The sequence below is a fragment of the Schistocerca nitens genome, chromosome 6 (assembly GCF_023898315.1).
Source record: "Schistocerca nitens isolate TAMUIC-IGC-003100 chromosome 6, iqSchNite1.1, whole genome shotgun sequence".
Lineage (NCBI taxonomy): Eukaryota > Metazoa > Arthropoda > Insecta > Orthoptera > Acrididae > Schistocerca > Schistocerca nitens.
Window position 1 is genome coordinate 166,894,655 of NC_064619.1, and position 26,809 is coordinate 166,921,463.

Below are 26,809 nucleotides of genomic sequence, written 5' to 3' on the forward strand. Positions count from 1 at the left end.
CATACCTCACCTGTCATTCAACAACATCTTTGCCTCTGCACTTCTGCCTCAACTCTTTGTCTTTAAATATGTCTGCTTGTGTCTGTATATGTGTGGATGGATATGTGTGTGTGTGCGCGAGTGTATACCCGTCCTTTTTTCCCCCTAAGGTAAGTCTTTCCGCTCCCGGGATTGGAATGACTCCTTACCCTCTCCCTTAAAACCCACATCCTTTCGTCTTTCCCTCTCCTTCCCTCTTTCCTGATGAGGCAACAGTTTGTTGCGAAAGCTTGAATTTTGTGTGTATGTTTGTGTTTGTTTGTGTGTCTATCGACGTGCCAGCGCTTTCGTTATATATATATATATATATATATATATATATATATATATATATATATATATATATATATATATATTGACAGTATTTAGTTAGGTACGTATGCTTATCAGGATAATAAAATGATATATGTAAAAATAAAAACATACCAGGTCAGTTAATACCGGATAAATCAAAAAGAGCTTTACAACTTTGACCGATATAGAAATCTATTGAGATTAACTTACAGAATCGTTAGATGTTGTTTTATAGCAAACACCTCAAGTTGGATTCAGATAGTGCATCAGCATCCCATTCTGCCACCAGGAGTGCAAAATAGCGCACAGCTAAAAAGGTACTTTCTCTGGTGCAGAGCATGCCCACAGTGTGTGTTGGTTTCATGAAACAAACTGTGAAAAAACTGTTTGGCATGAATTTTGCACCAAATATGCTAAAGAACTTCCAAACAGGCCTACAATTTACTCTTGGCACAAGAACTTTTTTGAGATGGGTTGTACACTGTGACATGACAAATCAGCAGGATGCCATCATGTTGATAATTATGCTAAACAGCTTAGGGAGAGCTGTGCCCATGGTCCACAAAAATCCACATGAGATGCATCTCGTGAGATTGGCATTCCACAAAAGATTCTTTGTTAAGCACGGCGTAGATGTTTACACATGAAACCATAAGGATTCACAATGGCGCAACACATTACAGATGCATATAATGTTGCTCATGACGAATTCTGTGCATAAATGTTGCATTGGATAGAGGATGACAAGACATTCCTGAACACAATCATCTTCAGCAGTGAGTCAACATTTCATATCAGTGGCATGATAAACACTCACAACTGCAGAATATGGGGCAGCAAAAATCCACATAGAACCCTAAAACACATTATGACAGCCCCATAGTTAAAGTGTTTTGTGCTCTTAGCAAATTGAAAGTGTATGGCCCTTTCTTCTTCATGGGGGAAGCTATCACAGGTATTGTGTATCTAAATAGGCTTGAAAACTTCTTAAGTCCACAGACTGACAAAGATGACTGAAATGGAATGCTTTACTACCAGCAAGATGGTGCACCACCTCATTTCCTCAGGGAAGTTCGAGGTTTCCTTGATAATCGTTTCACAGGTTGATAGATTGACAGTGAAGGGCCAATCATATGCCCATCTCACTCCCCAGACTTGACACCACTGGATTTCTTTCCCTGGGATTTCATTAAAGACCATGTATATGTTTCTTGCCTACAAAACAATTTAGCTGACAGGAAATATCAAATCCATGCTCCCATTGCACAAGTTATGTCCAGTTTACTGCAACAAGCAGGACTGTCTTTGTTTACTGCACGAAAATGTAAACAAGAGTATGGTTATAACTTGGCTTTACCATGTTTTCACATTTTCTTGAGTAATATAGAAAAATGTGAAAATTTTGATAGGAGTTTGAAACACACACTAACACACGAATTTACTGTGTAATCTGTGTTGAAGCAACTGTTACTGCAAGTTGCAGTATATAAGTTTTCTTTAATAATACATAAAACTTGCACTTCTCCTTGGTACAGTGTGGCCAGAGAAAAGTCAGTACATAGTACAGAGTTAAACCTTACATATGCATAGTGACATTAATACAGATTATAACACATGATTGCTATAGACAATAAAAATTGATTACCAGTAGGACTGATAGAGAAGATCCAACGAAGAGCGGCGTGTTTCATCATGGGATCGTTTAGCTGGTAAGAGAGCGTATCAGAGATGCTAAACAAACTCCACTGGCAGATGTTACAAGAGGAACATTGTGCACGGAGAGATTTAGTACTGAAATTTCGGGACAGCACTTTACAGGAGGAGTCAGACAACATATTACTTTCCCCCACATACATCTCGCGTATTGAGCATGAGGAGAAAATTTAAGAAATTAGAGCCAATGCAGAGGCTTACCGACAATCATTCTTCCCATGCACTCTTTGCGAGTGGAACAGGATTGGAAGGATCAGATAGTGGTACCGATGGTACTCTCCTCCTCACACCATTAGGTGGCTTGCGGAGTATGTTGTAGATGTAAATGTAGATGTTTGCTGCGTAACAAGTGGTAGTCGTATCGAACCAAAATGACACTTGACACTTTTAGATGAAACTTGAGGTTGTTTGCTACAAGGTAACACATCAACCGAGTCTGTAAGTTATCACAATAAATTCCTGTATCATTCCAAAGTTATGAAGTCCTTTTTGATTCACCTTGTACAAGAGGTAATTTTACATTACAGTACTTCACTTCATTTAGTGAGGAATTCATTTACAAAGTAAAAACCGTGTTCCATCAGAAATAACTTCTACTTGTTTCTTTCTGTATCAATTTGATGTCGGTAGGAGACTAACAGAAATAATTTTCCGTTACCTTTATCCTACTGGTTAATATGATTTATCTTGTGTGTAGGATCATAGAAAGGAGACTGCAGTGAACACCCATGAAAGGTAATTTTGTTAACTTTCAAACAGTGGAAAGCTCAGGTTAGAATTTCAACAGTTTTGAAAAGAGTAGAGTGCTAGTCATCACAAAGATGTAATATTGAGTTGCTAGCTTTCTGTTAGAGATGACTATGCAACTGAAAGGAAGACAAGACAGGAGAAGATTCCCACCAGAAGCATATACCATACTTTAGTCAAGAGGCAAGGCCGAGTTCTGAATTGCAAGTGACCTTATTCCATGTTAATATATTGTAAAGTAATTAAATGACTTCTCCACTCTATCTTCTTTGCAGGACCAGTATAAATTTGTTTATGATACGTTGGAAGAATTTATTGTTTGTGGAAATTCGTGGTTTCCAGTAAAAGAACTATCACAGCGGCTCAAACAAAAATCAATGAAAAATCCTATCACCAAAATGAATGAATATCAGAGAGAGTATCAGGTGAGCAGAATATTGATTTCAGTAGGTATTCCTGTAATCAGTTTTCACTAAAATGCTACAATTAATATTAGTTACCAATTTTAGCTATATTAACTGAATTTATAAGGAATAACATTGCATCAGTTGTTATGGTAATGCTTATGAGTGGATATTATAATGGAAACCCTCATTGTTTATTTCTTGACAATATTTGTTTTAGTTGATCTGCAAGCAGACACCCCGTTTCACAATAGGTGATTGTGCAGGTGGGCACAGAGGTGACAACAGAGAAAAAAATCGGGATGTTCTTATTGTGCCACGTAAGTTAACATGCTGAAAAAAGAATTTGAGAAACACACAGATTTCAGTTAAACTTACTGACCACACTTTAAACCTCAAAATACAGATAAACATGGATGTTATATAAGAAATTATATGAATGTATTGTGAGAGAGAAGGACAAATCATAATTTAACTTAAATGGAAAGAGGAAATTTGAGAACCTGTAATTTATGCTTAATAAATAAACATATGTTCCCACATATAAATGTCTGTGCAATCCAATCTACTTGAACATTTTAAGGAAGTACCTTTGCTTCTCTTTTATTTTATTAAGTTATTAGTTTGGAGTAAGAAAGGAAAATTTAATTAAGAAAAATAAGAAATTATGAAAAACTACACCACATGGATTATTTGGATTTTTTGCAGTGTGTGGGTGGAGTGACACCAAATGAATACTCTCATCTCATCTTTCATGTGATGCCCAGAGTCGATGGAATGCATCAATTTGTTCCCTATTACAAACAAAATTATTTGTAAAGCAACATTTTACATGCCCATTCAATAGAATGGCCTCATATTAGTCTAGTACAACATGAGTTTTATTGATATGTGTTAACAGGAACAGTGAAACATGAAGAATAATCAATACCCCAGCAATGACAGCATTACGGCAGTAGCTACTGCGGTAGCAGTCAGTGTGGACCAGGGTGGTGTGTTCGTTGCTGGAGTCCTGGGTATTCTTTGTGTTCCACTGCTCCTGTTAATACATGTTGGTAAAATGAATATTGCACTAGACTAATTCAGGGCCACTCTATCAAATGGTAACATAAAAATCCACTTTAGAAATCATTTAGTTTGTAATGGGGTGCAAACTGATGCTTTCCCTCAACACGGGGCATTGTGTGAAAGATGAAATGAGCAGTATTTGTTTGAGCAAAAATGAAATTGTAAAAATCTGCCAAAATGCAAGAGAAAATGCAGCTAAATGATTCTTAGGAGGAACACTATTTATAATTTTTTTTGTGTCCATTTCTTAATTGCACTATTCATCTCTCTTCTCCTTAATCAGTCTTTACTTCTCACTTTGTCTTTATTATCTCTGGATTGAAGCTGGTGTAATGCTTAACAATGTACCATCTCTCTGGTGTCTTCCCTTTCTTGTATATACTGCTCGTCCTAACTACAGGTGTGTCTCTCTCATCTTGGGGTCTGAGTGACCTGCCCTTCCTATTTAAATTTCTCCAACCCATCCCTCTCTCCTCCCCTACAGAGAAACTGTTAGTTCCAAAAGGTAGGTAGTAGCTCCCTTTTACAATTGCAGGTTTCTACTGGTGGTACCATAATTTATTAATTCCAGTATTATAATTTCAACTTCTCACAATCATTCAAGTTTTAGGCTAGCTAGGCTGTTCTATTGGCCATCATTTCTGTGGTCTTTCAGGGTCTTTCCTGCTGGTAGATTTATAGCTTCACCTTTTGATAGGAACCTGGCTTTTTGACATACATGAAAGATGTACACAAGCATATCCTATGCACCATTACTTAGATCACTGTATGCTTTTAATTCCCTGTGTGTGTGTCTTCATATTGGAAAATTGTTGTATTGTGCTTCTCATCTGGTAGGACCTTCTGATTGTTGTCATAGCATTCTTGCTGCTTTTAACAGCTAAAATAAAACTAGATGTAATCTGTGCACTTCTTCCTTTAAATTACATTCAGTTCCTTTTGTAATGACCATATCATCAACTTATAAAATTCAATGTTGTATTGTGTCAATTTTCAAATAGAATTTGATCATTATTTCAATGTTCCACTCCTTCAGGAACTTGCCCCACAAATATTAAAAGGTGTAGAAGATACATGGCAATCTGACCTCATCCTTTGTGAGCTCATTCAGTCATTCATTGTGTTCCATAGATCCCATCAAGAAGGATAGCCTTCAGGGATGTGGAACAATGGAAGATGTACAATCACATGAGACTAGGACATCGTAGAAACTTAAATCTGTTTACTGTATTAATAATAAAGTATCGCTATGCTGATTAATGCTAATCGTGCTTATGGCTTGTGAATCTATCAAGTGCATTGGTGAGAAACTTCTACTTTGAGAGAAAGTGCTACCTCCTCAGTTTTGTTACATTAGCTGCTGTTTATCTGCTATTAGTAGCTTAATATTTTCTTGATTACAGTAGTATTTTTCAGAGAAAATATTTTTTACATTGTAAGTTCTGTTTTTAGTGCATCATAACTTGTCATAAAGCTATATAATAATCACTACTGTTTGCCATCTAGCAATATACTGAAATATTACATGCAACTGAAAAAGGCAGGACTACAAAAGTTGAAGGCAGCAAAAAATTGGCCAACAACCTGTATATTAGTAAACATGAAAATAAATTACAATTTGGAGTGTCGTCAAATCTGAGTTGGGAGTAAAGAACAATTGCTAAGAATTTGTCCAAATAAAAATTAAAAATTGATATAATTATAGATCCTTTTCAAATGTCAAACTATTTCAATGATTTCTTCATAAATGTGGCAAAATCAGAAGTAGATATCACTGCCCACCAGGACAAGGTAGATGTCAACTTTGTAAATATAAAACAAAATGCAGACCTTAAAACATTCAAAAGAATTATCCCAAAATATGTGGAAGACGCTGTAGTGTCTTTAAAAACAAGAAATCAATTGGGTGGAATGAAATTCCAACCACTGTAGTTGAGGCTGTTTATAACATCATTTTTCATCCATTGGTTAAAATTATTAATCAGTCATTTGAGGAAGGATATTTCCCAGATGTGTTAAAATATGCTGAAATAAGACCATTGTCCAAGAAAGCCTCACTAGATGACATGGGAAATTACCACCCCATTTCCCTGCTGCCAGTTTTTGTTATGGTGATAGAAAGGATTGTTGCAAAACATCTTGAAAACTTTCATATAGAAAACAATGTTACAATTAAAAATCAATTTGAATTTCAAAAGGGGAAAAATACAATAAATGCTATCAGGGAATTCACTGAAAAGATAAGCTCTGCTTTAGACAATGGTAAAAAGACCACAGTTTTTTTATTATTTTTTATTTATTTATTTATTTATTTTTATTTTATTTTATTTTATTTTATTTTATTTTATTTTTTAACCAAAGCTTTGGACTCAGTCAATCGCTTACTACTACACCAGCTAGAGAGGTATGGGATCGTGGACAGGGCATTGCAGTCATTCAAATCGTATTTGTCAGAAAGAAAACAGAGAGTTATTCTAAATTAAAATGGAAAAAAAAAAAATTCTCGGGCTGGATAAAACTTTGTACAGGGGTTCCACAGGGCTAAATTTTAGGGCCTTATCTTTTTCTGCTGTACATAAATGATTTACCTTTAAACATTGATGTTCACTCTGTTTTATTGTCAGATGACACCTCAGTTTTAATTGAAAATGACAATTTAGAACAAATTCATGATAACGTGGAAAATATAATGGGAAACCTAGAATTTTGGTTTCAGCAAAATGGATTAAAACTCAAGGTCACAAAAACACAATTAGTGCAGTTTAGTGCTAAAACATCATCAGCATCTCCCATAAAAATAGTGCAAATGACCGAAGCAAGTTACGTAAAATTTCTAGGTCTAAATCTGGACAAAAATTTAAATTGGAAGGACATGTAAACTTCTTAGCAAACAAACTAAACAGCCTAGCTTATGTGATGAACGTCTTATCCGGTTCCACCCTTATGGACCCCAAGGAGATAGTCCACCATAGCTGCTTTGAGACTATAATTCGATATGGAATAATTTTCTGGGGAAACTCCATGAATAGCTCAAGATTACTTACACTTCAAAGGAGAATAATAAGAAACATGTGTTTAGCCCAAAAAAGAACATCATGTTGCCCATTATTTAAAAAATTAAAAATACTAACCATTTCTTCTCTGTACATGTACGAAATTTTTATTTTCATCTATAAAAATCAAAGCTCCCTTGACAGTTTTCATTTCAACCACAATTACAGTACTTGTCACAGACACAGTTTCAAACTTCCCTCTCATAATTTAAAACTTTATGCTCAAACACCATTGTACATGGGATTACAAATTTACAATAAATTAAATAACACAAATCTGTTAAATATGGAGTTTGACCCACTAAAGAGATTGTTATTTAATACACTAGTGGAAAAATGTTATTATTCAATTGAAGAATTCATGCAGGACAGTTCAGCAATTTGAAAAGAAAAGAAACAATAAAAATTATGTATTGTATAACAAATAGTTAATATATTTTATAAATTGTATTGCAAGCTGCAAAATCACCATAAGTGTTATATATGTTCTTGTTAAATTGTTCATGTGTAAAAATGCAGAAATACCTGCTGAAATACGTTAATTATTATAATTTTTTTTTAAGTAATGTGATGTGACTCCAGTACAAAAATCTCCAATTTCTAACTGTATGTTATGAGACGAATAAACTACATTCTACGAAAGTGAGATATAGAATATTTATACCCATTTTTCTTTTTATGATGTCATTCACAAATTATCTTCTGTCGTGATTTTACTTCTTCATGACTTCCCATGAATTATAAGTGCCTATAATGTAACAATCAACACTGTACTGTTGAGAAGAGTTTTTTTTTGCCCCCCCCCCCATTGAACTTGTATAGCCAAGCTGTATTTGCACATGGACAAGGATGATCCAACAAGAACTTGGGAAATTGGAACTCCACATTGATCTTTTGATGATGGCCATTTGAAAGCATTAGCAGAACCATGAGGTTTCATAAAGCAGACGGTTATATCTTGCAGCTCATGAGAGACACTTATTACCTGTCCCACCCACCAGTGACTGTCATACACACAAGAAATGAAGTGGCTCTCACTACAAAGTCTTCTAATGTATACTGTGGTCTCTGCATTTCACATGCAGTAACAGGCTGCATTTCATGGAGAACCATTATTGTATTATATGGGCCACTCAGGGATGCAATCCAGTAGTGACTTGATTGACTTCCTACCACAGGCTTCATAGTAGACCACTATTCTCTCTTTTTTAAAACAGAACTCCCCTAATGCACTTTCATTTAGAATTAAGAGCTTCATGTTTGTTACTAATGTTGATATGGTGTGCACAAATCCAGTAGCATCTCTTACAGCATCAACAGCTTCATGCTGGAGATTAAATCTTTTTGCAAGTGTTTACAGAGACCTCCTATCACATAACATGCACTTTTTCCATGACCTGATGCTGAAAATTTCCATTTTTGTCTTAATTCCTGAATTACAGCGTTGAGCAGGCTCATAAAGCTGAAAGTGGTTTTTAAAATGAGATGCTGCACCATCAGTCAAATGCACATGTTTAGGAAATGCATGGCCTCTAGGTGCTATGTCATCAGTTATCATGCTGACAGTGTAGTGTGCATGTGCACTGTCATAAATGAGATCATCACTGACAATAGCAAGACAGTATGATGTCCCAAGGAAGTGAGCAACACACATGATTTTTGATACCATGCCTGTGATGTGTGCCAGTGGTAACTTTGAATTTCATTCTACAAAACAACAGACCAATTCTCAGCAAATCCAAAATGAAGAGCTAATGTGTTGGCATTCTGGGATGTGGTTGATTTTACTTCTGCTATGGCCTGTCTATGGAACGTCTGGATATGATTGTGAGTTATTCCTTTCATGACCCAATGCCTAATCTCTGTAACAAACTTCTCTGGCTCTGCTGTCTTCTTCACCAACTCTCCTCCCTCCCATAACACATAGGTTATGTCATTATCAGTATCCTGAAGGTGTAATGCTTCAACTGTCATCACCTCAGCAGCAGGACACATTGCACACTTCTGGAATCAACATTCGTCTTGTGGCTCTTGACATATGCACAGAAGCATCAGGTTTAACAGACAAGTTTCAAATTAGTGCAGTAAATACATATGCATACTTCCTTCATTGGCTGGTATTTTGCCCATTTCAGACGTAAGGAGTAGAATTTTGTGAGACCAATTTTTAAATTCTGGTTCTCCTTTTTCATTAGGATTATTCTTATTGATTTTGTCACATTTCTTTTTTACCTTTTTAAATTTTTCACTAACAGAGGTAACATCAACCTGGTTAGGACTTCACCTGCTGCAATCTTTGTCATCCCTCAGGAAATATTCCAGAGCCAGAGCCACAGTAAGAACCTGGGCATGCCCAAATTCCTTTCTCATTCTTTTTTATGAGCTTTTGAAATCAAGTAATGTGAGGAAGTGGGTATGTATTCGGTAACTGCTGCTTACAGTAGCTACCTGGTATCAGTATCTTTAACTATACCTTCTCAGTACAGGTGACTGCTGAGATAGCAGTATTTAGGTTTTGAAACCATACATCACATTTTGTGCCCATATCACTGTCTTCAGGTTCTGCACAAAGTGTCTGCATTATACACTTCACAAAGTTTTGAAGATGTTGCCTATGTAATATTTGTTTCTTCCCTTTTTTTTTTTTTTTACATACCCACTTTCTCCTTGTGCTTCTTACCTTTCATGGAAGTTTAAGGGAGGGAGGGGGGGGGGGGGGGGAATATAGTACGGGCTTCAACAGAAATGCTAACATTCAATGCGTCAACAACTTCACACCCAGGAATATAAACATCTGCACTGTCTTCTTCAGTTTCACATTCAGTTGATGGTGATTGTTCAGGTGCGTTGTCACTGAATTTCTTCTTGTAGTGCACAGTGCACAGTGGATGTGATACTAGCACCATTACTTGAGGACCAAGGTATTTCTGGAATTACTCTGACAGATTTCCAGCAACTGTGAAGCATTTTTCACTTTCCTGAAACACCACCCTCTTGTGTCTTTCTTTCATAGTCCACACACATCACTCTTTCAGTACAGTGTTTCCTCACTGACATTGTATCTAACAAAGTTCAAACCAAACACGAAACTTGATGCAGAATGGTTTATGTGCAAGTTCTTACTCATTTGTTATAAATATAAGTGTGCTGGAAACGGTGTTGCCAACATGCATATTGCATGCTAGAAATTCAGTGATGTGAAGCACGCAGAATGTTGAAAAATATTTCTCACTAGTAACATGTTAACCAAACAATATTTTCTGTAACTCTCAAAAGTTTCAGATGGGTGTTTTTGAGTAAATAATTCATAAAAACTTGTAAAAATGCAATTTTTTACACATTTAGTAATAAATATTTACTTAATACAGATAACTGCAGCAGAGAATATTCTGTTTATAATTACATCAGTAGTATCTGGTAATATGACAGAAAAGACAGCATTCTGTGATTTTCAAAATTATAAAAAAAAAACTTTAAGTGGAAAAATTTAATTAAATTTTGTATTTTCATTTAAAATTTGCAAGTTAAAGGAAGTTCATAAGTTTGCAGATGTCAACTAAATTTCAACACATTAATGGGGAGCCTTAATGCAGAACATCTGCCAGGTTTCCAATACTTTTGGTTTATTTGTTCTTTCTTTTTTGTTTTCTCCCTCTCCCTCTCCCTCTACTGTTTTAATAGTTTTTTCAAAGCACTGTGCCATTTACAAAAATTAAGATAAAATGAAAATACTTTATTTCTTAACACTTAAGGTACAGAAGTCTAATATATATTTTTTCCAGAAAACTTAATGACCTCAAGTTAATATGACCTGTATGATTTGAGATGAAATCACACTGTTAGACTTCAAGGCATTTGGCCAAAGCCTTCTTCAGCAAAGAAAACACACACACACGTATATTAACACAAGCAAGCACACCTTATGCGCATATGACTGCTACCATTGGCAACCCTGATCAGAATGCGACTGTCATATGAATAGCAATCTGTAGAGGGGCAGGGTAGAGGGAGAGGTAGCAAATTACGTGTGGGGGGAGAGAAGAGCACTGTCTGGCAGGGCATGCTAGGACTAGATGGTGGCCTGATGAGACTGCCAGGTGCAGTTTCAGGAAGTGGAATGTGGAAGAAAAATGGGGAGCAGAAGAGGAGAAGCAGGGAAGGCAAAGGACAGGTGCGTGCATTGGCAGAGAGTGGCACATAGTGACTATAAGGAGACATGAAAAGGGAGGAGGTGATATGACAAAATGGGCTGAAACTTATGGGTGGAGGGCTAGGGAACAGTAGGTTACCATAGGTTGAAGTGGGGATAATTTTGGGGGTCGAGAATGTGTTGTAAGGGTAACTCCGATCTGCACAGTTCAGAAAAGCTGTTAGTGGAGGGGGGAATTCAGGTGGCCCAGTTTGTGAAGCGGCCATTGAAATCAAGCATGTTACATTCAGCTGCATGTTGTGCCACTGTGTGGTCTACTTTGTTCTTGGCCACAGTTTGGTGATAGCTGTTCATCCTGGTGGACAGCTGCCTGGTGTTCATACCAATATAAGAAGTTGTGCAATGATTGCACCAGAGCTGGTGTATGTCACCTGAGAAAGCAGTCTTGTATGGACGATTTCAGATGTTCTTATGCATGTGACACACTTTTTTTCATAGTATTAAATTACAGCCACCATGAATCCAGCATTTTTGCAATTCTGGAAGATGCAGTCGTGTCTACAGTACCAGCAACAAAAGCTGCAGCTGGAGTGATTGTAGGAACTGCTCAAACAGGTTGAGAATTCCTCCATACTCGATTATGATGATGATGATGATGATGATGATGATGATGATGTTTGGTTTGTGGAGCACTCAACTGTGCGGTTATCAGTGCCCATACAAATTCCCAATCTTTACTCAATGCAATTTTGCCACTTGCACGAGTGATGATGAAATGATGAGGACAACATAAACACCCAGTCGCCAGGCAGTGAAAATCCTCGACCTGGCCAGGGATTGAACCCAGGACCCCGTGATCCAGAGACAGCAACGCTAGCCACTAGACCACAGCTGCAGACTCCATACCCATGCCACACTGATAGCGGACCATGTGCTGGCAGATAAGCTTTAACTCCTGCAGCCCTATCACTGTTCACCAGTTTTGACAAGGCTATGGAAAGTTGAATTACCTGCACTGGTTCTTGTTGCACTGCCAGTTAAGGCATATCATCAACCCAGTTGACAAGGCTGCTTTCTTTCTGTGCAGCAGTGTGAGATTATTTGAAACTAGCTTTCTTACTATGTAGCAATGTGCGATTATTTGAAACTATGCAGAATTTGAAGCCACCTACAGACCCTCAGAAACTTAACTTCGATAACTTTGTCAGTTACTCCTGCAGTATTTTGGTCATTGAACCCATGTTGTCTGAGACATGGATCTCTGATCTGCAAGATCTTTTCGCTTAAGTGCCTGTTTGGGTGTCTCCATTGTGTTACTTTTTATGCGGACTTGCTAGGCCTTGTCCATCCCTTCATTAGCCAAAGTTGCAAAGATTGTTGAAAGACATAAACTTTCCGTTAGTGGTAAGGGATGTACTTTTCAGCAGCTTGCAAGTGGCAGTGTTAGATGTGCATGGCAAATATCCCCCGGAACCCTGTGGGGTGAGCTGAGCCACTGTGTGTTGATGCTGTTGATGATTCAAGTCCAGTGATTTCACAGTGCTATGGCCATCTGTCTGCATTGGGCTTTGCGAGTATGTGTCAATTGTAATGTAATCCCCTGTCACATTTTACTTTGGGTTGTTTGTGTCCCCCTCCTTCCGCACCTGTTTCTGCTCAATCGGCGGGCTGACGGTCCTACCCCATCTGTCATTTGATACATGTCCAACAGGACGGCCCACATATAGAGACCATGTGGGTCCTGCCACATTTCACAAAAGTTTATGACAGTGAGCCTTGGAATGCTTGTTGGAGGCCTACTGTTTTCCCTAGACTTGAAGGCTGATTCCAAGGTCTTGCAAGCATCGCCCCAACATATTCTGCTGTCATTGGTACTGGACGGGTGACAATCAAACTGATTAATGTAGATAGTTGCAGATAGTTGCTGCCTGGCATTGCAACGGCCTCTACATCACATTGTATCTTTTAGTAAATACTGCATGCATTTGAGGGGGAAGTTCTCCATCACTGCCCATCATAAGAATGTGGAACGTCAGTTTACGTTAATGGTAAATACACTGCTGGCACAAAATATTTTTGGTTTACACACTTCAATTGTTTCTGTCTTCCAGATAGTTGACAAAGTACATTTAGTGTCTCAATCAGTCCCCTTTCAAGATTTGGGATCTATGGCCATGCACCCAGATGTTTGAGGATATCTTGGATTGGGCAGAAAATTTCAAGGCACACATCTCTCTTAAGCCATCAGTGATACCTAAATTTTTTGTCCCCAACCTATTCCCTTTGCCATGTGCAACAACTTCAAGGGCAAGTTGCATCATTGAAAGGACCTCGCTATTGTTTCTTTTATTTTGTTGAGTCAGTAGGCCACTCCTTTGAAGGTGCTTCAGAAGCCAGATGGCACCATGGAATTTTGCAGTGATTTTAAACAGTCAGTCAGTGTGCAGTGAGGCACAGATTCATATCACTTTCTGCACCCAGAAAAGTTGTTGGTGAAGCTGTCAGGATGCTAATATTTTCCAAGACTTGTGCAATGCATACCTGCAGTTTCTGTCGGGCACAGCTTCTCAGCATTTCTTGGTGCTCAAGGGCCCCTTTGGGCTTTACCAGTTCACTCACTTGCCTTTCGGAATTTCATCTGCATTAGGAATGTATCAATGATATTTTGAACAGTTGATTCAGAAGATTTCCTGTTGTGTAAACTACCTCAGTGACTTCTGAATAAAGGAACTCTAACAAGATAGGAACATTTACAAAATCTGCAGATGGTTTTTCAATACATTCTGGGAAATTTCCTTGGTTACAAGGTGGAAAAATGCAGTTTTTTTTTTTCCTTTCCAAAGATGTATTTTTGGGAGATGTGCTTAGCAAAGATCTCTGTATGGTGTTCAAACTCTTTGAGCCCCTAGAGATTGAATTGCACATAAAGTTTCATTCCATCTCCTGGGGTTTAGAGCCTGGCTTGTTGTCAAGCCACTGTAGGCTTGTATACCTTATGTACCTACCGACAGTGATGATTCATGTTGTTGTCACATCTTGTATGGTTAGTAAAAGGAGAAAAGCAGATACTTCAGGGAAAAAGACTGCTGCTCCTCCTCTTTTATTATTATCAATTGATTTTATCTTGCACTTTGTACTAAGCATTTTCAGAAAACTGTTATCAGCTGCCTTTATATTGGGAATGTTAAAACATATTTGATATGAAGACTTGTGTTTTGAGGAGTTTACAGCCTCAATCCAAATATTCTCAGAAATTATAAAAGGAGTAACTAGTAAGGTATTCCTTTACTTGATTTTTAAATGTATGAGAATTTTCAATTTCCTTTCTGGTGTCTGCTGGTGATCTGTTTATGACTTTTGTATCAGAGTATTAAACTCCATTCTAAATTCTAGACAAGGATGCGTATTCTGCATGGAAAATGTTTGTATGTCACTTATTGTGGTTGCGAACCCCACAGATCATCATAAATTTACTATTATTATGAACCACAAGTACTATGAGGGTGTAAATGTTTCATCATGTGGATGTAATAACCCCAAGATCCTTTCAGAAGTTTCTGTGAAACGTTCAGTCACCAATTTTATATGATATTCTAATTGCTGGAGAATAAATACTGTTTTGTTTGTAGCTACAGAAGATTATGCCAGAGGGCTATATTGAGAGAAATTGTGATAACAATATTATCTGCAAGTTGATGCAGTGAGAGCAATTTCTGTGTGAAAAACAGGCAGAAATGAGCATTTTGGTTAACTTCTCCACATGCTAGTGCCTGCTAAGTTTGTTATTGTTGAAATGCATAACTTGGATGGTTTGTTAAGCATAACACGCAGGACAAAATACAGACTAAATAAATGAACACCTAGTAGGATTTGGTTAACAGTGAAAGATTTCTTTCTTAGTCATAATTGCTGCTGTGGAATATGTGATAAGCTCTACAAAACCAGTGTCTGTTATGTGCCTGCTAATGGCCTTGTACAATACAGTCTGTACATAACTGTTAACAACAAGTGGTATGTCAATTTTCGTACATCATTTCTCATTTGATAGTTTAGAATACTGATGCTAATACTCCAGCAGAGATGGAAGCCACAAACCAGAAAAGTGGCATTTTGTTAATGAATGGTCTCACCAGAGAGACTAGACACAGCATTGATGAATCAACAGTGTCTCTGTGTGTCCTCACTGTCTACAACTGTACTCCTCTTTGGAGAATCGTTGGATGAAACTGCTTTGGTCTGCTGATTTCGGTATTCGGCACCACATCTGGTAAAACTGTGCAAACTATGTCTGTATCTTTGTCCAGTGCTGCGTCAGATACTGTACTTAACCATTGAGATGCCTGGGAAATTCACATATAAATTTCATTCTCTTTGAGCGCTACTTCTGGTACATGTAAACTAATTTTGTTTTTGTACTAACTTTATGTGAAATTGTGTGATTTTAGTCATTCTCTTAGTTATGATACCAGAAAGACGAAGTACTTCCATCACCTTCAACATTATATGTAATTATCAGTGAGAGTTGTGAATGTACATTGGGTTAATCCTAGGTTTTAGCACCATTTTTACATACAATATGTCTAAAAGAAGAATCAAGGTTAGGTTAATTGAAATACACATTTCTTGCATGTTGAATTTTGTCACTATTCAAGTGTATGTCATATTATGAAATTTTTTATAATATGTTTCTTGTCTGTTACAGCTGATAACTCAAGACCTTACCTGACATCATTTCAAGGAAACAACTTCACAGATTACATTAATGCTGTGTTTGTTGATGTAAGCTTCTTACAATATTAATTATAATACAATAACTCTCTCTTATGTGTTTTGGGGAGATTTAAAATAGTTAAATACATATGATTATAAGCTAGTGCAAAATGTTAATTACAGGAAATATTCAAAACATTGATTATGCTACATACTTTCTGTGATCCACATGGAATGTTGTCATATGAAACATCATTTATCTATAAGATTGAACACCTACTTGAATCGATGATAACAAGCAACCAGTAGAACCTATAAAATTTGATATTTTATTGATATATACTGTATCACTATTCCAGAATGAATTTCTGCTATGTAGTAGAAATTGCTCTGATATGGAACTGTCTCATAGATGGAAACTGGACTCAAACCCAGGGGCTTTGCCTTTCATAGGCAAGTACTCTACAGGCTGAGCTAATCAAGGATCACTCAAGACCCATGCCCACAACTTATTTCCACTAGTACCGCATCTCCTACCTTCCAAGCTTCACAAAAGCATGGAAGGCAGGGGATGAGGTACTGATGAAAATAAAGCTTTGAGGATGGGTCATGAGTTGTGTTTCACTAGCTTAGTCAGTGGAACACTTTCCTACAAAAAGTGAAGGTCCTAGGTTTGCCCATTCTGGCGCACAGTTTTTGTCGATCAGAAAGTTTTATATTCCTATCATCTTAATTGTAAGGGGTACAATTGTATGATAATGATTTGCAATGTTATTGCCACTGCAGGGCTACACAAAACCGAGAGAGTATATAGTGACAGAATGGCCTCTGAAACATACACTTGGAGAGTTCTGGTCACTGGTATATGATTATGAATGTTCCGCAGTGGTTGTGCTGTGCGTTCCTCCCCATAATTCGGTGAGTAAAATTATTGTTGTGAAAAAAGTAGAAACAAATCCTTATTGGACTTAGTAAAATATCAAAGTGTTATGAAAGATAAGCAGAAATGCTACTTACTCTGGACAGAAAAAATTATAATTAGGCACATTCTGTGAATCTCATAGAGAATAGTTTTTAGAATGAGGAAATAAGTCAAAATGTACATTTACTTTAATTTAAGTGTAATGCAGTGTTATAATTTCATTTTATTGTACTATAGTGCTAATTGTAATTGAGAACCATTTTAACAAAACTCAATAATACTATTTATAAAGTTTTACAGTAGAGGTGTTTTTTAGCTTTATCCAATATCACTGATTAAAAAAATGGAAAAAATTAATGCTGGTCATCCATGTTGAAAAGGGTAGATGAAAGAATAATTGTAGTTGATCAGTAACAGTCTTTATTGAGGAAAAAAGCTACAGAATTACAATTTTTTGCAAAATTCAACATATCCACTTTTTCATGCATATTTCTTCTATATTTTATTAAAGTTGGTGTTATCAATATGAATTCTAAGCGTTTAAATTCAGTGGGCTATATTACATTTTGTAAATAATATCAGAATAAGAAGTTAGCAATGCATTACTAAATTTACATTTTTTTCATTAAGTTAACCCATGAACAGAAGTTTCCACTATAACAAAACCTGTTTCTTACATCTTAAACACATTATGACACTCTTAACTGAAGAACATCCAGATTGGAATAATGAAAGTATTGTGAAAGAGGGTAGATTGCTACTCACCATGTAGCGTAGATGTTGAGATGACTCATGATCTCAACTATATGGTGAGTAGCAATCTGTCATTTCCAGAATATTATTGAAACTCTTACTGATACTTTCAAGTGACAACTAAAGCAATACTATGTTTTAATACAATATTGAATTTAATGCTGCATGAAATTCAAAAAATACGAAAACACAGTCCTCTTTAATGTAAAGGTCCGTCATAGTTTGGCAATTTTGTCTTTAGCATCATTAGCATTCCTTTGTACAACTTTTGAATAAAACACAACACTTAACTTTCCTCTGAATCACTTTCACAATAAGACATCAACTTCCTCATGTCATGAGCCTTATTTGTGCTTACATGATTCACTGATGAAAGTTGAGGTGCTTCAGACATCACAGAACACCTTCTCTTTCCAGGTTTCAGCACCTCAACGTTCATCGGTGAAGCAAAGTAAGTATTTTGAAAAAGGCTTTGTGCCTTGGTCTTAGGGCTTCTTACGTAATGCAGTGCTCTTGCCTCAGATATCTTAAAAGGGAATCCAGCTTCGATTATACATTTGGAGATTTATTTCATATCTTAGCTATACCAGTCTTTACCCCAAAATGTAACCTCATTAAACATTCCCAAAATGACATGATCTTCTGAGGACAGAGTGATTGTTTTGTGTTTTCTTATTTCTGTTTCAGTAAGGGCAAAAATCCTGTCTGGAGGCAAGTAGCTACACCCACATACAGGGAAATAATGTGGAATTCCTTTAAATACCTTTGAGCGTTCAGTGTAACTTTTAAGCATTGCCATCATTGTGGAGTTTTTGGTTTGGGAGAGAGAAGAATGAGAAAATAATCTGAGACTAAGATTTTTGCACCCTCTTTCATCAGATCTTGTTCTAAAGAATTTAAATAGTCTCTCTCAGCCGATGCAATTTCATTTGCTCCCTATCCTTAGCCAGTCTCAAGCTATGTGTAGTTAACTACTTCGTGTGCTTTCTTTTCTGAATATTTTAATATCATACAGTTATACCACCAGACCCATCTGGAGTAAAATATTTCACCAATAGGCAGTTTGGGTACTGTTTATTCTGCTGGTGGTCAAAACAGTCACAGTATTGTTTTTATTTTCGTTTAAAATATTGAAAAATCTTTTTGCCTTTATATTGTGTAACCATAGTCTATTCTTATATGTTTTTTTTTTTTTTATTTCATGTCTTGAACTGACTTTAACTCTACAACAAAGTGCACACAAGCTGAGCAGCTGTCAGTTTGAGGACTTCCAAAGCCCAGGTTGAAACATTTTTATACTTTGAAAGGGAACAACCTAAACTCAAGAAACATTTGGCCCATCATGCATTTTTTTTAAGTTTTAACCCTGGTGGAAGATATGACCATTTAACTTTATTTTTAGAGCAATGAGAAGGCATTTATACTTACTTACATATATCTTTCTCAGTGAACTACATCTGCTCTTCATCCCTTTACGGCAGCTTGCAAGCTCATCCACTTAAATTCTCCTTAGTAGTACACCTTCCAGCTTACATCTTTTGGCTCTGTCTGTAGACATTCCTGGAAAAATATGTATGAAATAAAAGTAACCTGTTCCAGTAGTTATTTTCATTCTACAAACTTTTTGGTTAGGATGTAAAAGAAATCAGACTTACTCAGTTACTTTTCTGAATGTTGAGGTACATGTTGGAATCCCTCACCCTTCTTCATCTCTTATATTGTAGGAATCAACAATGGAAACTCCAGGTAGGAATGTCAACAATGTAGGAATAGACAGAGTGCTACTTACCATATAGAATACATGTCAAGTTGTAGACAGGCACAATTAAAGGACACTTACAAATGGCTTTTGGCCATAGCCTTCACCAGTAAAAACAACGCACGCACGCACGCACGCACGCACGCACACACACACACACACACACACACACACACACACACACACACACACACACACACACACACACACACGCGCGCGCGCGCGCACAAAGCAAGCAACCCTCATGCACACGTGACTGCCAACTCCCACGATCTTGGGCCACAATTCAGTGGAAGCAGTGGGGAATGGGAAGGGGAAGGGATAGTAGTGCAATAGTAGTGCACTGGGGGGGGGGGGGGGGGGATAAACACTGTTTGGTACAGTGTGCTAGACTGCCAACAGGCGCAGTGTTGGGAGATTGTGGGACAAGGAGGTGGCAAAAAAGGAGCAAAAGAGGAGAGGAGTGGGGAAAGATCAGCAAACATGTTGGTAGAGGGCTGCAGAGAAACAGGATGGGAGATGAGAATTGGGAGGATATGGTAGAACAGAGGGGATGGAAACTGTTGGTTGCAGGTTGCAGGCATGGTATGTTGCTGTAGGTTGAGGCTGGGATAATTATGGAACCAGAGAATGCATTGTAAGAATAACTCCCATTTGTGCAGTTCAGAAAAGCTGGTGGTGAAGGAAAGATCCAGATGACTTGGGTAGTGAAGCAGCCATTGAAATCGGGCAGGGCCATCTGTGAAGGCAGTCATGTCATTTACCAACTCTGCTCCATTAATTACACAGCTTTTTATGTTGGTATGACTACCAACCAGCTGTCCACCAGGACAAACGGCCACCATCAAACTGTGGCAAAAGCAAAGTAGATCACCATGTGGCACCACATGCAGCTGAACAAATCACACTTGATTTCAATGGCTGTATCACTACCTGAGCCATCTGGATCCTTCCCTCCACCACCACCTTTTCTGAACTATACAGATGAGAGTTATCCTTACAACATATTCTCTGCTCCCATAATTATCCCAACTTCAAGCTACGGCAACATACTGTCCATACAACCTCCAGCCAACAGCTTCTACTCCCTCTGTCCTATCATCTCCTTCCCATTCTCATCTCCCACTCTGTTTATTGGCAGCTCTCTGCCAACACATCCCCCTGTCTTTCCCCACTCCTCTCAGTTTTTGCTCATTTGTACCCATCTCCCCGCCCCACAATCTCGGGTTGCTGTACCTGTTGGCAGTCTCACAGATTCCACCAGACAGTGTTCATCTCTCTCCACACCCATGCACTACTATTCCTCTTCCCCTTCCCCTTTCCCCCTTTCCCCCTTTCCCCCTTTCCCCATTTCCCCATTTCCCCCTTGCCCCATTTCCCCATTTCCCCCTTGCCCCTTGCCCCTTGCCCCTTGCCCCTTGCCCCTTGCCCCTTGCCCCTTGCCCCTTGCCCCTTGCCCCTTGCCCCTTGCCCCTTCCTGTTCCCCACTGCCTCCAAATTGCTGCTTGCATCCCATGTGGTGATCTATTCCAATCCAACATGCTGGAGTTGGCAGTCGACATGGGTTCTGTGTGGTAAGTAACAATCTGTCTTTTCCTACATTGTTGCTTATATGATATGAGACTGACACAGATCTTTATCTACTTTTATCATTCCCCTTCCTTCTTTGTCTTTCAGGAAAATTCCCTCTCATGCATCATATTAAGAAATTTCATAATAGTTACTGCAACTGTAATTCCCAGAACATTGTCTGTTCCTTCATACATACATGCATGCATGCATGCATGCATGCATGTGGAACCATGTATCTGTCTCCTATCTGTACTAATGTCAGTCACTTGAAGTTATCATTTGTAGGGGTGGTTTTAATGTTGTATTCATAGTGTTCACTATTTTTGAGTAGAGACAAGTACTGCTACTGAAAAAGTAAAATTGTCATCAAAATAACAAGTTGTAGGATTAACACAATATTCTTATAATACGTTTCCATATTCTGCAACTATTGTCTGTTCAAACCTACCTGTCATTTTACACACATCAAAAAAAGTTTTGCATCACCTCGGTTCCAAGAGTTCTGGAACCTCCAAAAAAAATTGGAATAGAGATCAACATAAACATCATTTCCGCAGTTTTTATTGCTAATGGAAACCACACATTGCATGTTGTACCACCATACAGCGAGACCTTCAGAGTTGGTGGTCCAGATAACTGTACATACCGGTACCTCTAATACCCAGTAGCACATCTTCTTGCATTGATGCATACCTGTATTTGGTGTGGCATACTGTCCACAAGTTCATTAAGGCATTGTTGGTCTAGATTGCCACATTCCTCAATGTCGATTTGGCGTAGATCCCTCAGAGTGGTTGGTGGTTCACGTCGTCCATAAACAGCCCTTTTCAATTTATCCCAGGCATGTTCGACAGGGCTCATGTCTGAAGAACATGTTGGCCACTCTAGTCTGGTGATGTCATTATCCTGAAGGAATTCATTCACAAGATGTGCACAATGCAGGTGCGAATTGTCATCCATGAAGACGAATGGCACGCCAATATGCTGCTAATATGGTTGCACTATCGATTGGAGGAAGGCATTCACGTATTGTACAGTCTTTATGGCTCCTTCCATTACCACCAGCATGGTACATTGGCCCCACATAACACCACCCCAAAACAGCAGGGAACCTCCACCTTTCTGCACTCACTGGACAGTGCATCTAAGGTGTTCAGCCTGACTGGGTTGCCTCCAAACATGTCTTTGACGATTGTCTGGTTGAAGGCATATGTGACACTCATCAGTGAAGGGAACATGATGCCAATACTGAGCGGTTCATTTGGCATGTTGTTGGGCCCATCTGGTTGCAAAGATGGACCTCGTCATGGACGTCGGGAGTGAAGTTGCGCTTCATCCAACCTATTGCACACAGTTTAAGTCGTAACATGATGTCCTGTAGCTGCATGAAAAGCATTATTCAACATGATGGAGTTTCTGTCAGGGTTCCTCCGAGCCATAATCCATTGGTAGCACTCATCCACTGCAGTAGCAGCCCTTGGATGGCCTGAGTGAGGCATGTCATCGACAGTTCCTATCTCTCTGTATCTTTTCCATGTCTGAACAACATCGGTTTGGTTCACTCTGAGATGCCTGGATACTTCCCTTGCTGAGAGCCTTTCGTAGCACAAAGTAACAATGCGGTTGTGATTGAACTGCAGTACTGACCGTCTAGGCAAATTTTAACTACAGACATCATGAGCCGTGTACCTCCTTCCTGGTGGAATGACTGGAACTGATTGGCTGTTGGACCCCCTCGGTCTAATAGATGCTGCTCCTGCATGGTTGTTTCCATCTTTGCATGGGTTTATTGGCATCTCTGAACAGTCAAAGGAACTGTGTCTGTGTTACAATACCTACAGTCAACATCTGTCTTAAAGAGTTCTGGGAACCAGGGTGATGCAAAACTTATCTTGATGTGTGTATTATGTTGAATTAACAAATTAATAATTTACTTTGCAAACCTTACAATTGTGTACTGTGACTTCATTTACAGTACATTTTCTCACATCTTGAGAAGAGACAAGAGTAAATCAACATTATTATATTATTCTCTTAACTCGTGTTATTTGTAATCAAGTAGAAATTATTGTTGTTGAAACAATGGTATGGTGAGTTCTGGTTCAAAAAGGAATTTCAGGTTTTTTTAAACATTTTATAATACACTACTGGCCATTAAAATTGTTACACCATGAAGATGACGTGCTACAGACACGAAATTTAACCGACAGGAAGAAGATGCTGTGATACGCAAATGATCAACTTTTCAAATCATTCACACAAGGTTGGCGCCAGTGGCAATACCTACAACATGGTGACATGAGGAAAGTTGCCAACCGATTTCTCATACACAAACAGCTGTTGATCGCCGTTGCCTGGTGAAACGTTGTTGTGATGCCTCGTGTAAGGAGGAGAAATGTGTACCATCAGGTTTCTGACTTTGATTAAGGTCGGATTGTAGCCTATCATGATTGCAGTTTATTGTGTTGCGACATTGCTTATCCGCATAGCTGTAATGGATCGTGCAGCCATGTCTCGATCCCTGAGTCAACGTTTGCATGACAACAACCATCTGCACGAACAGTTCGATGATGTTTTGCAGCAGCATGGACTATCAGCTCAGAGACCATGGCTTTGGTTACCTTTGACGCTGCATCACAGACAGGAGCGCCTGCGATGGCATCAACGATGAACCTCGGTGCACGAATGGCAAAAAGTCATTTTTTCGGATGAATCCAGGTTCTGTTTACAGCATCATGATGGTCGCATCTATGTTTGGCAACATCGCGGTGAACGCACATTGGAAGCGCGTATTCGTCATTGCCATTCTGGCATATCACCCGGCGTGATGGTATGGGGTGCCATTGGTTACATGTCTCGGTCACCTCTTGTTTGCATTGACGGCACTTTGAACAGTGGAAATTACATTTCAGATGTGTTATGACCCACGGCTCTACCCTTCATTCGATCCCTGCGAAACCCTACATTTCAGCAGGATAATGCATGACCGCATGTTGCAGGTCCTGTACGGGCCTTTCTGGATACAGAAGATGTTCGACTGCTGCCCTGGCCAGCACATTCTCCAGATCTCTCACCAATTGAAAACATCTGGTCAATGGTGGCCGAGCAACTGGCTCGTCACAATACGCCAGTCACTACTCTTGATGAACTGTGGTATCATGTTGAAGCTGCATGGGCAGCTGTACCTGTACATGCCATCCAGGCTCTGTTTGACTCAATACCCAGGCATATCAAGGCCATTATTACGGCCAGAGGTGGTTGTTGTGGTTACTGATTTCTCAGGATCTATGCACCCAAATTGTGTGAAAATGTAATCACATGTCAGTTCTAGTATAATATATTTGTCCAATGAATACACGTTTATCATCTGCTTTTCTTCTTGGTGTAGCAATTTTAATGGCCAGTAGTGTATTACTAAATGAAATGTCACAGGCCATTAGGTTGCATCTTCTGCCCTTTATTCATTCTATTCACATCATCACTTTTCGTCATAAGCATATTCAGACAACACTAGGCATAACTGGCAACCCCTATTGCCAAAACCTTTACACCAAAGAGCTAACTTTAAATTTACTCTAGTTCTATCAACATTAACATTTTGATAAAAGCAAAAGAACTTCATTGATTGTACTTATCTTCTTATCTTTTAGTAATAAATTGTATTACATACTATTGTACTATAATACAGCTTTTCCACAAGAACTTAATCTGTGATGAAATGACAAAGTATATAAATGCTTCTTGAATTAGCATCATTTGGGTCCATGCTCAATTCACAGAAGCATTTCGTATTGATTTGTGGGTGTGCTCAATACAATTGAGTTGATGGTAATAATAGTAGTAATAAGTAACAAAACGCCAACAAATTATGTTCCACATGAAATATTAATATATCATAGACTTCACTAAGATGATGTATCATGTTGTTTATCAAAAATGCTGTGGCATTCACCAGTTTCATTCCACTATTCAAGTTCAATTTACCAAAAAAGTTCCTCTAACTCAGTAGTAACTGAAAATATGCAGAATGAACTACTTTAATTTTTTAATCACCTCTATCCCTGATCATGTGTACCACAAACATAACTGATTAATGCTAGGCAGTGTGTTTTCTAGTCAAGATTGTGGTCTATCTTTAATCCCCAAAACTCAACCCTTTCTGCTTGTTATATTTCATTGTATTAAGAGCAAATGGCTCTGAGCACTATGGGACTCAACTTCTGAGGTCATTAGTCCATTGTATTAAGAGACTATTATTGTAACTTGTGGGGTTCTGTGAGAAGCACGGAACTGTATGTATGAAATCTTGTTCAAATTCTGTGATAATCCAAGTGTCTTGATCCATCTATTGATTTTTTTCATTAGCTGTGTTTTTAGTAAGGAGACTGGTACAACGTTTTATTCTTATCAAGTCCTACAAGGTCAAAAATTGTTACATTCATACTCTTATACAGTCAGAGTACTACACACTTGGAGTAGTCATATTTAGCTAACAATATGAAAGCTACCTTAGTTGTCAAAGTAATCTTTTGCAAGAGACTATCAGTTTACAGTTCGGTATGTACTCGGTTCTTAATTTCAAGCTTTTTTTCCTGTTGCCATTTGAAATTAAGTTCTTATTTCTTCAGAATTTGTATTGCTCTATGTGTAAGATATTTGCATTATATTTCAGCAAACATTTCCATCTTTTTGGCCAGAAGGGAGGCATTCCAAAAAATATGGACCTGTTTTTACAATTGATCATATTTCACACAACCACTACACGAACATCAAGACATGGGTATTCCGCATTAATAAGAAGGTAATAACTATTTTTATTCTCACAGATCCAGACAAATCTGTTCATAATAATTGATACTTTTGATATTTAATTTTATGAAAAGTTATTAACTTTGCATGTACTTCAAATGTATTATTTTTCTTTTTTAAGTAATGTAAGTGGCCTAAATCTGATTACAGTAGCTTCATGTCATCTTTGAATCCTTCTGATGTCATGAAGTTCCAAAAAGCTCCACGGTGCTATGCTCCTTGGGAATACATGGTTTGTTACTGCTGTTTGTAAAAGAAAATATGTTTCTAAACAGCTAATATACAGGCCTGTTCCCATCTCCATACATTAGTAGCAACTATCTTCTAGTGGCATGAAAATGCATTTTAATACATATATAATGACTACAGTTTATTAAAGAAAAAGATAAACCCCTTATCTCTGCAATACAAGTTTATTTTCAATACCCATTCAGTGGTATGTTAAACCATTATCTTCCTTCCTTCCCTCCCCTTTTATCAGTATCCATTCAGTGCGTGAAATGACTAATCAGTTACCATAAGTCGTAAACAGTAAAAAATGATAAACATGTAAATAGCATCTGTGTACTAAATTCTAAAATTGGACATTGGTGACGACAACAACAGAAAGTGTAAAATAATAACACTCAGATAGTCAGACTGTTCTAGCATCTGTGTACTAAATTCTCAAATTGGACATTGGTGACGACAACAACAGAAAGCATAAAATAGTAACACTCAGATAGTCAGACTGTTCTATTTTGTAGAATAAATAAGAAAAAAAAATGAACTAAGGTTTTGAAAATGTGTTTGTGTTACTTTCCTATTATCTCTACT

The 26,809-nt window shown here is 37.9% G+C and overlaps 1 protein-coding gene across 1 annotated transcript in view; it reads left to right on the forward strand.

Annotated features, from left to right (window-relative positions):
• Positions 1 to 26,809, forward strand: part of LOC126262799 (receptor-type tyrosine-protein phosphatase kappa) — a 709,382-nt gene that overhangs the window by 561,034 nt on the left and 121,539 nt on the right. Inside the window, exons 8-12 of the mRNA XM_049959624.1 lie at positions 3,069 to 3,218; positions 3,418 to 3,517; positions 16,171 to 16,247; positions 16,965 to 17,096; positions 25,857 to 25,985. Of these exons, the coding sequence (XP_049815581.1) occupies positions 3,069 to 3,218; positions 3,418 to 3,517; positions 16,171 to 16,247; positions 16,965 to 17,096; positions 25,857 to 25,985 (588 nt within the window). The remainder of the gene's footprint in view (positions 1 to 3,068; positions 3,219 to 3,417; positions 3,518 to 16,170; positions 16,248 to 16,964; positions 17,097 to 25,856; positions 25,986 to 26,809) is intronic.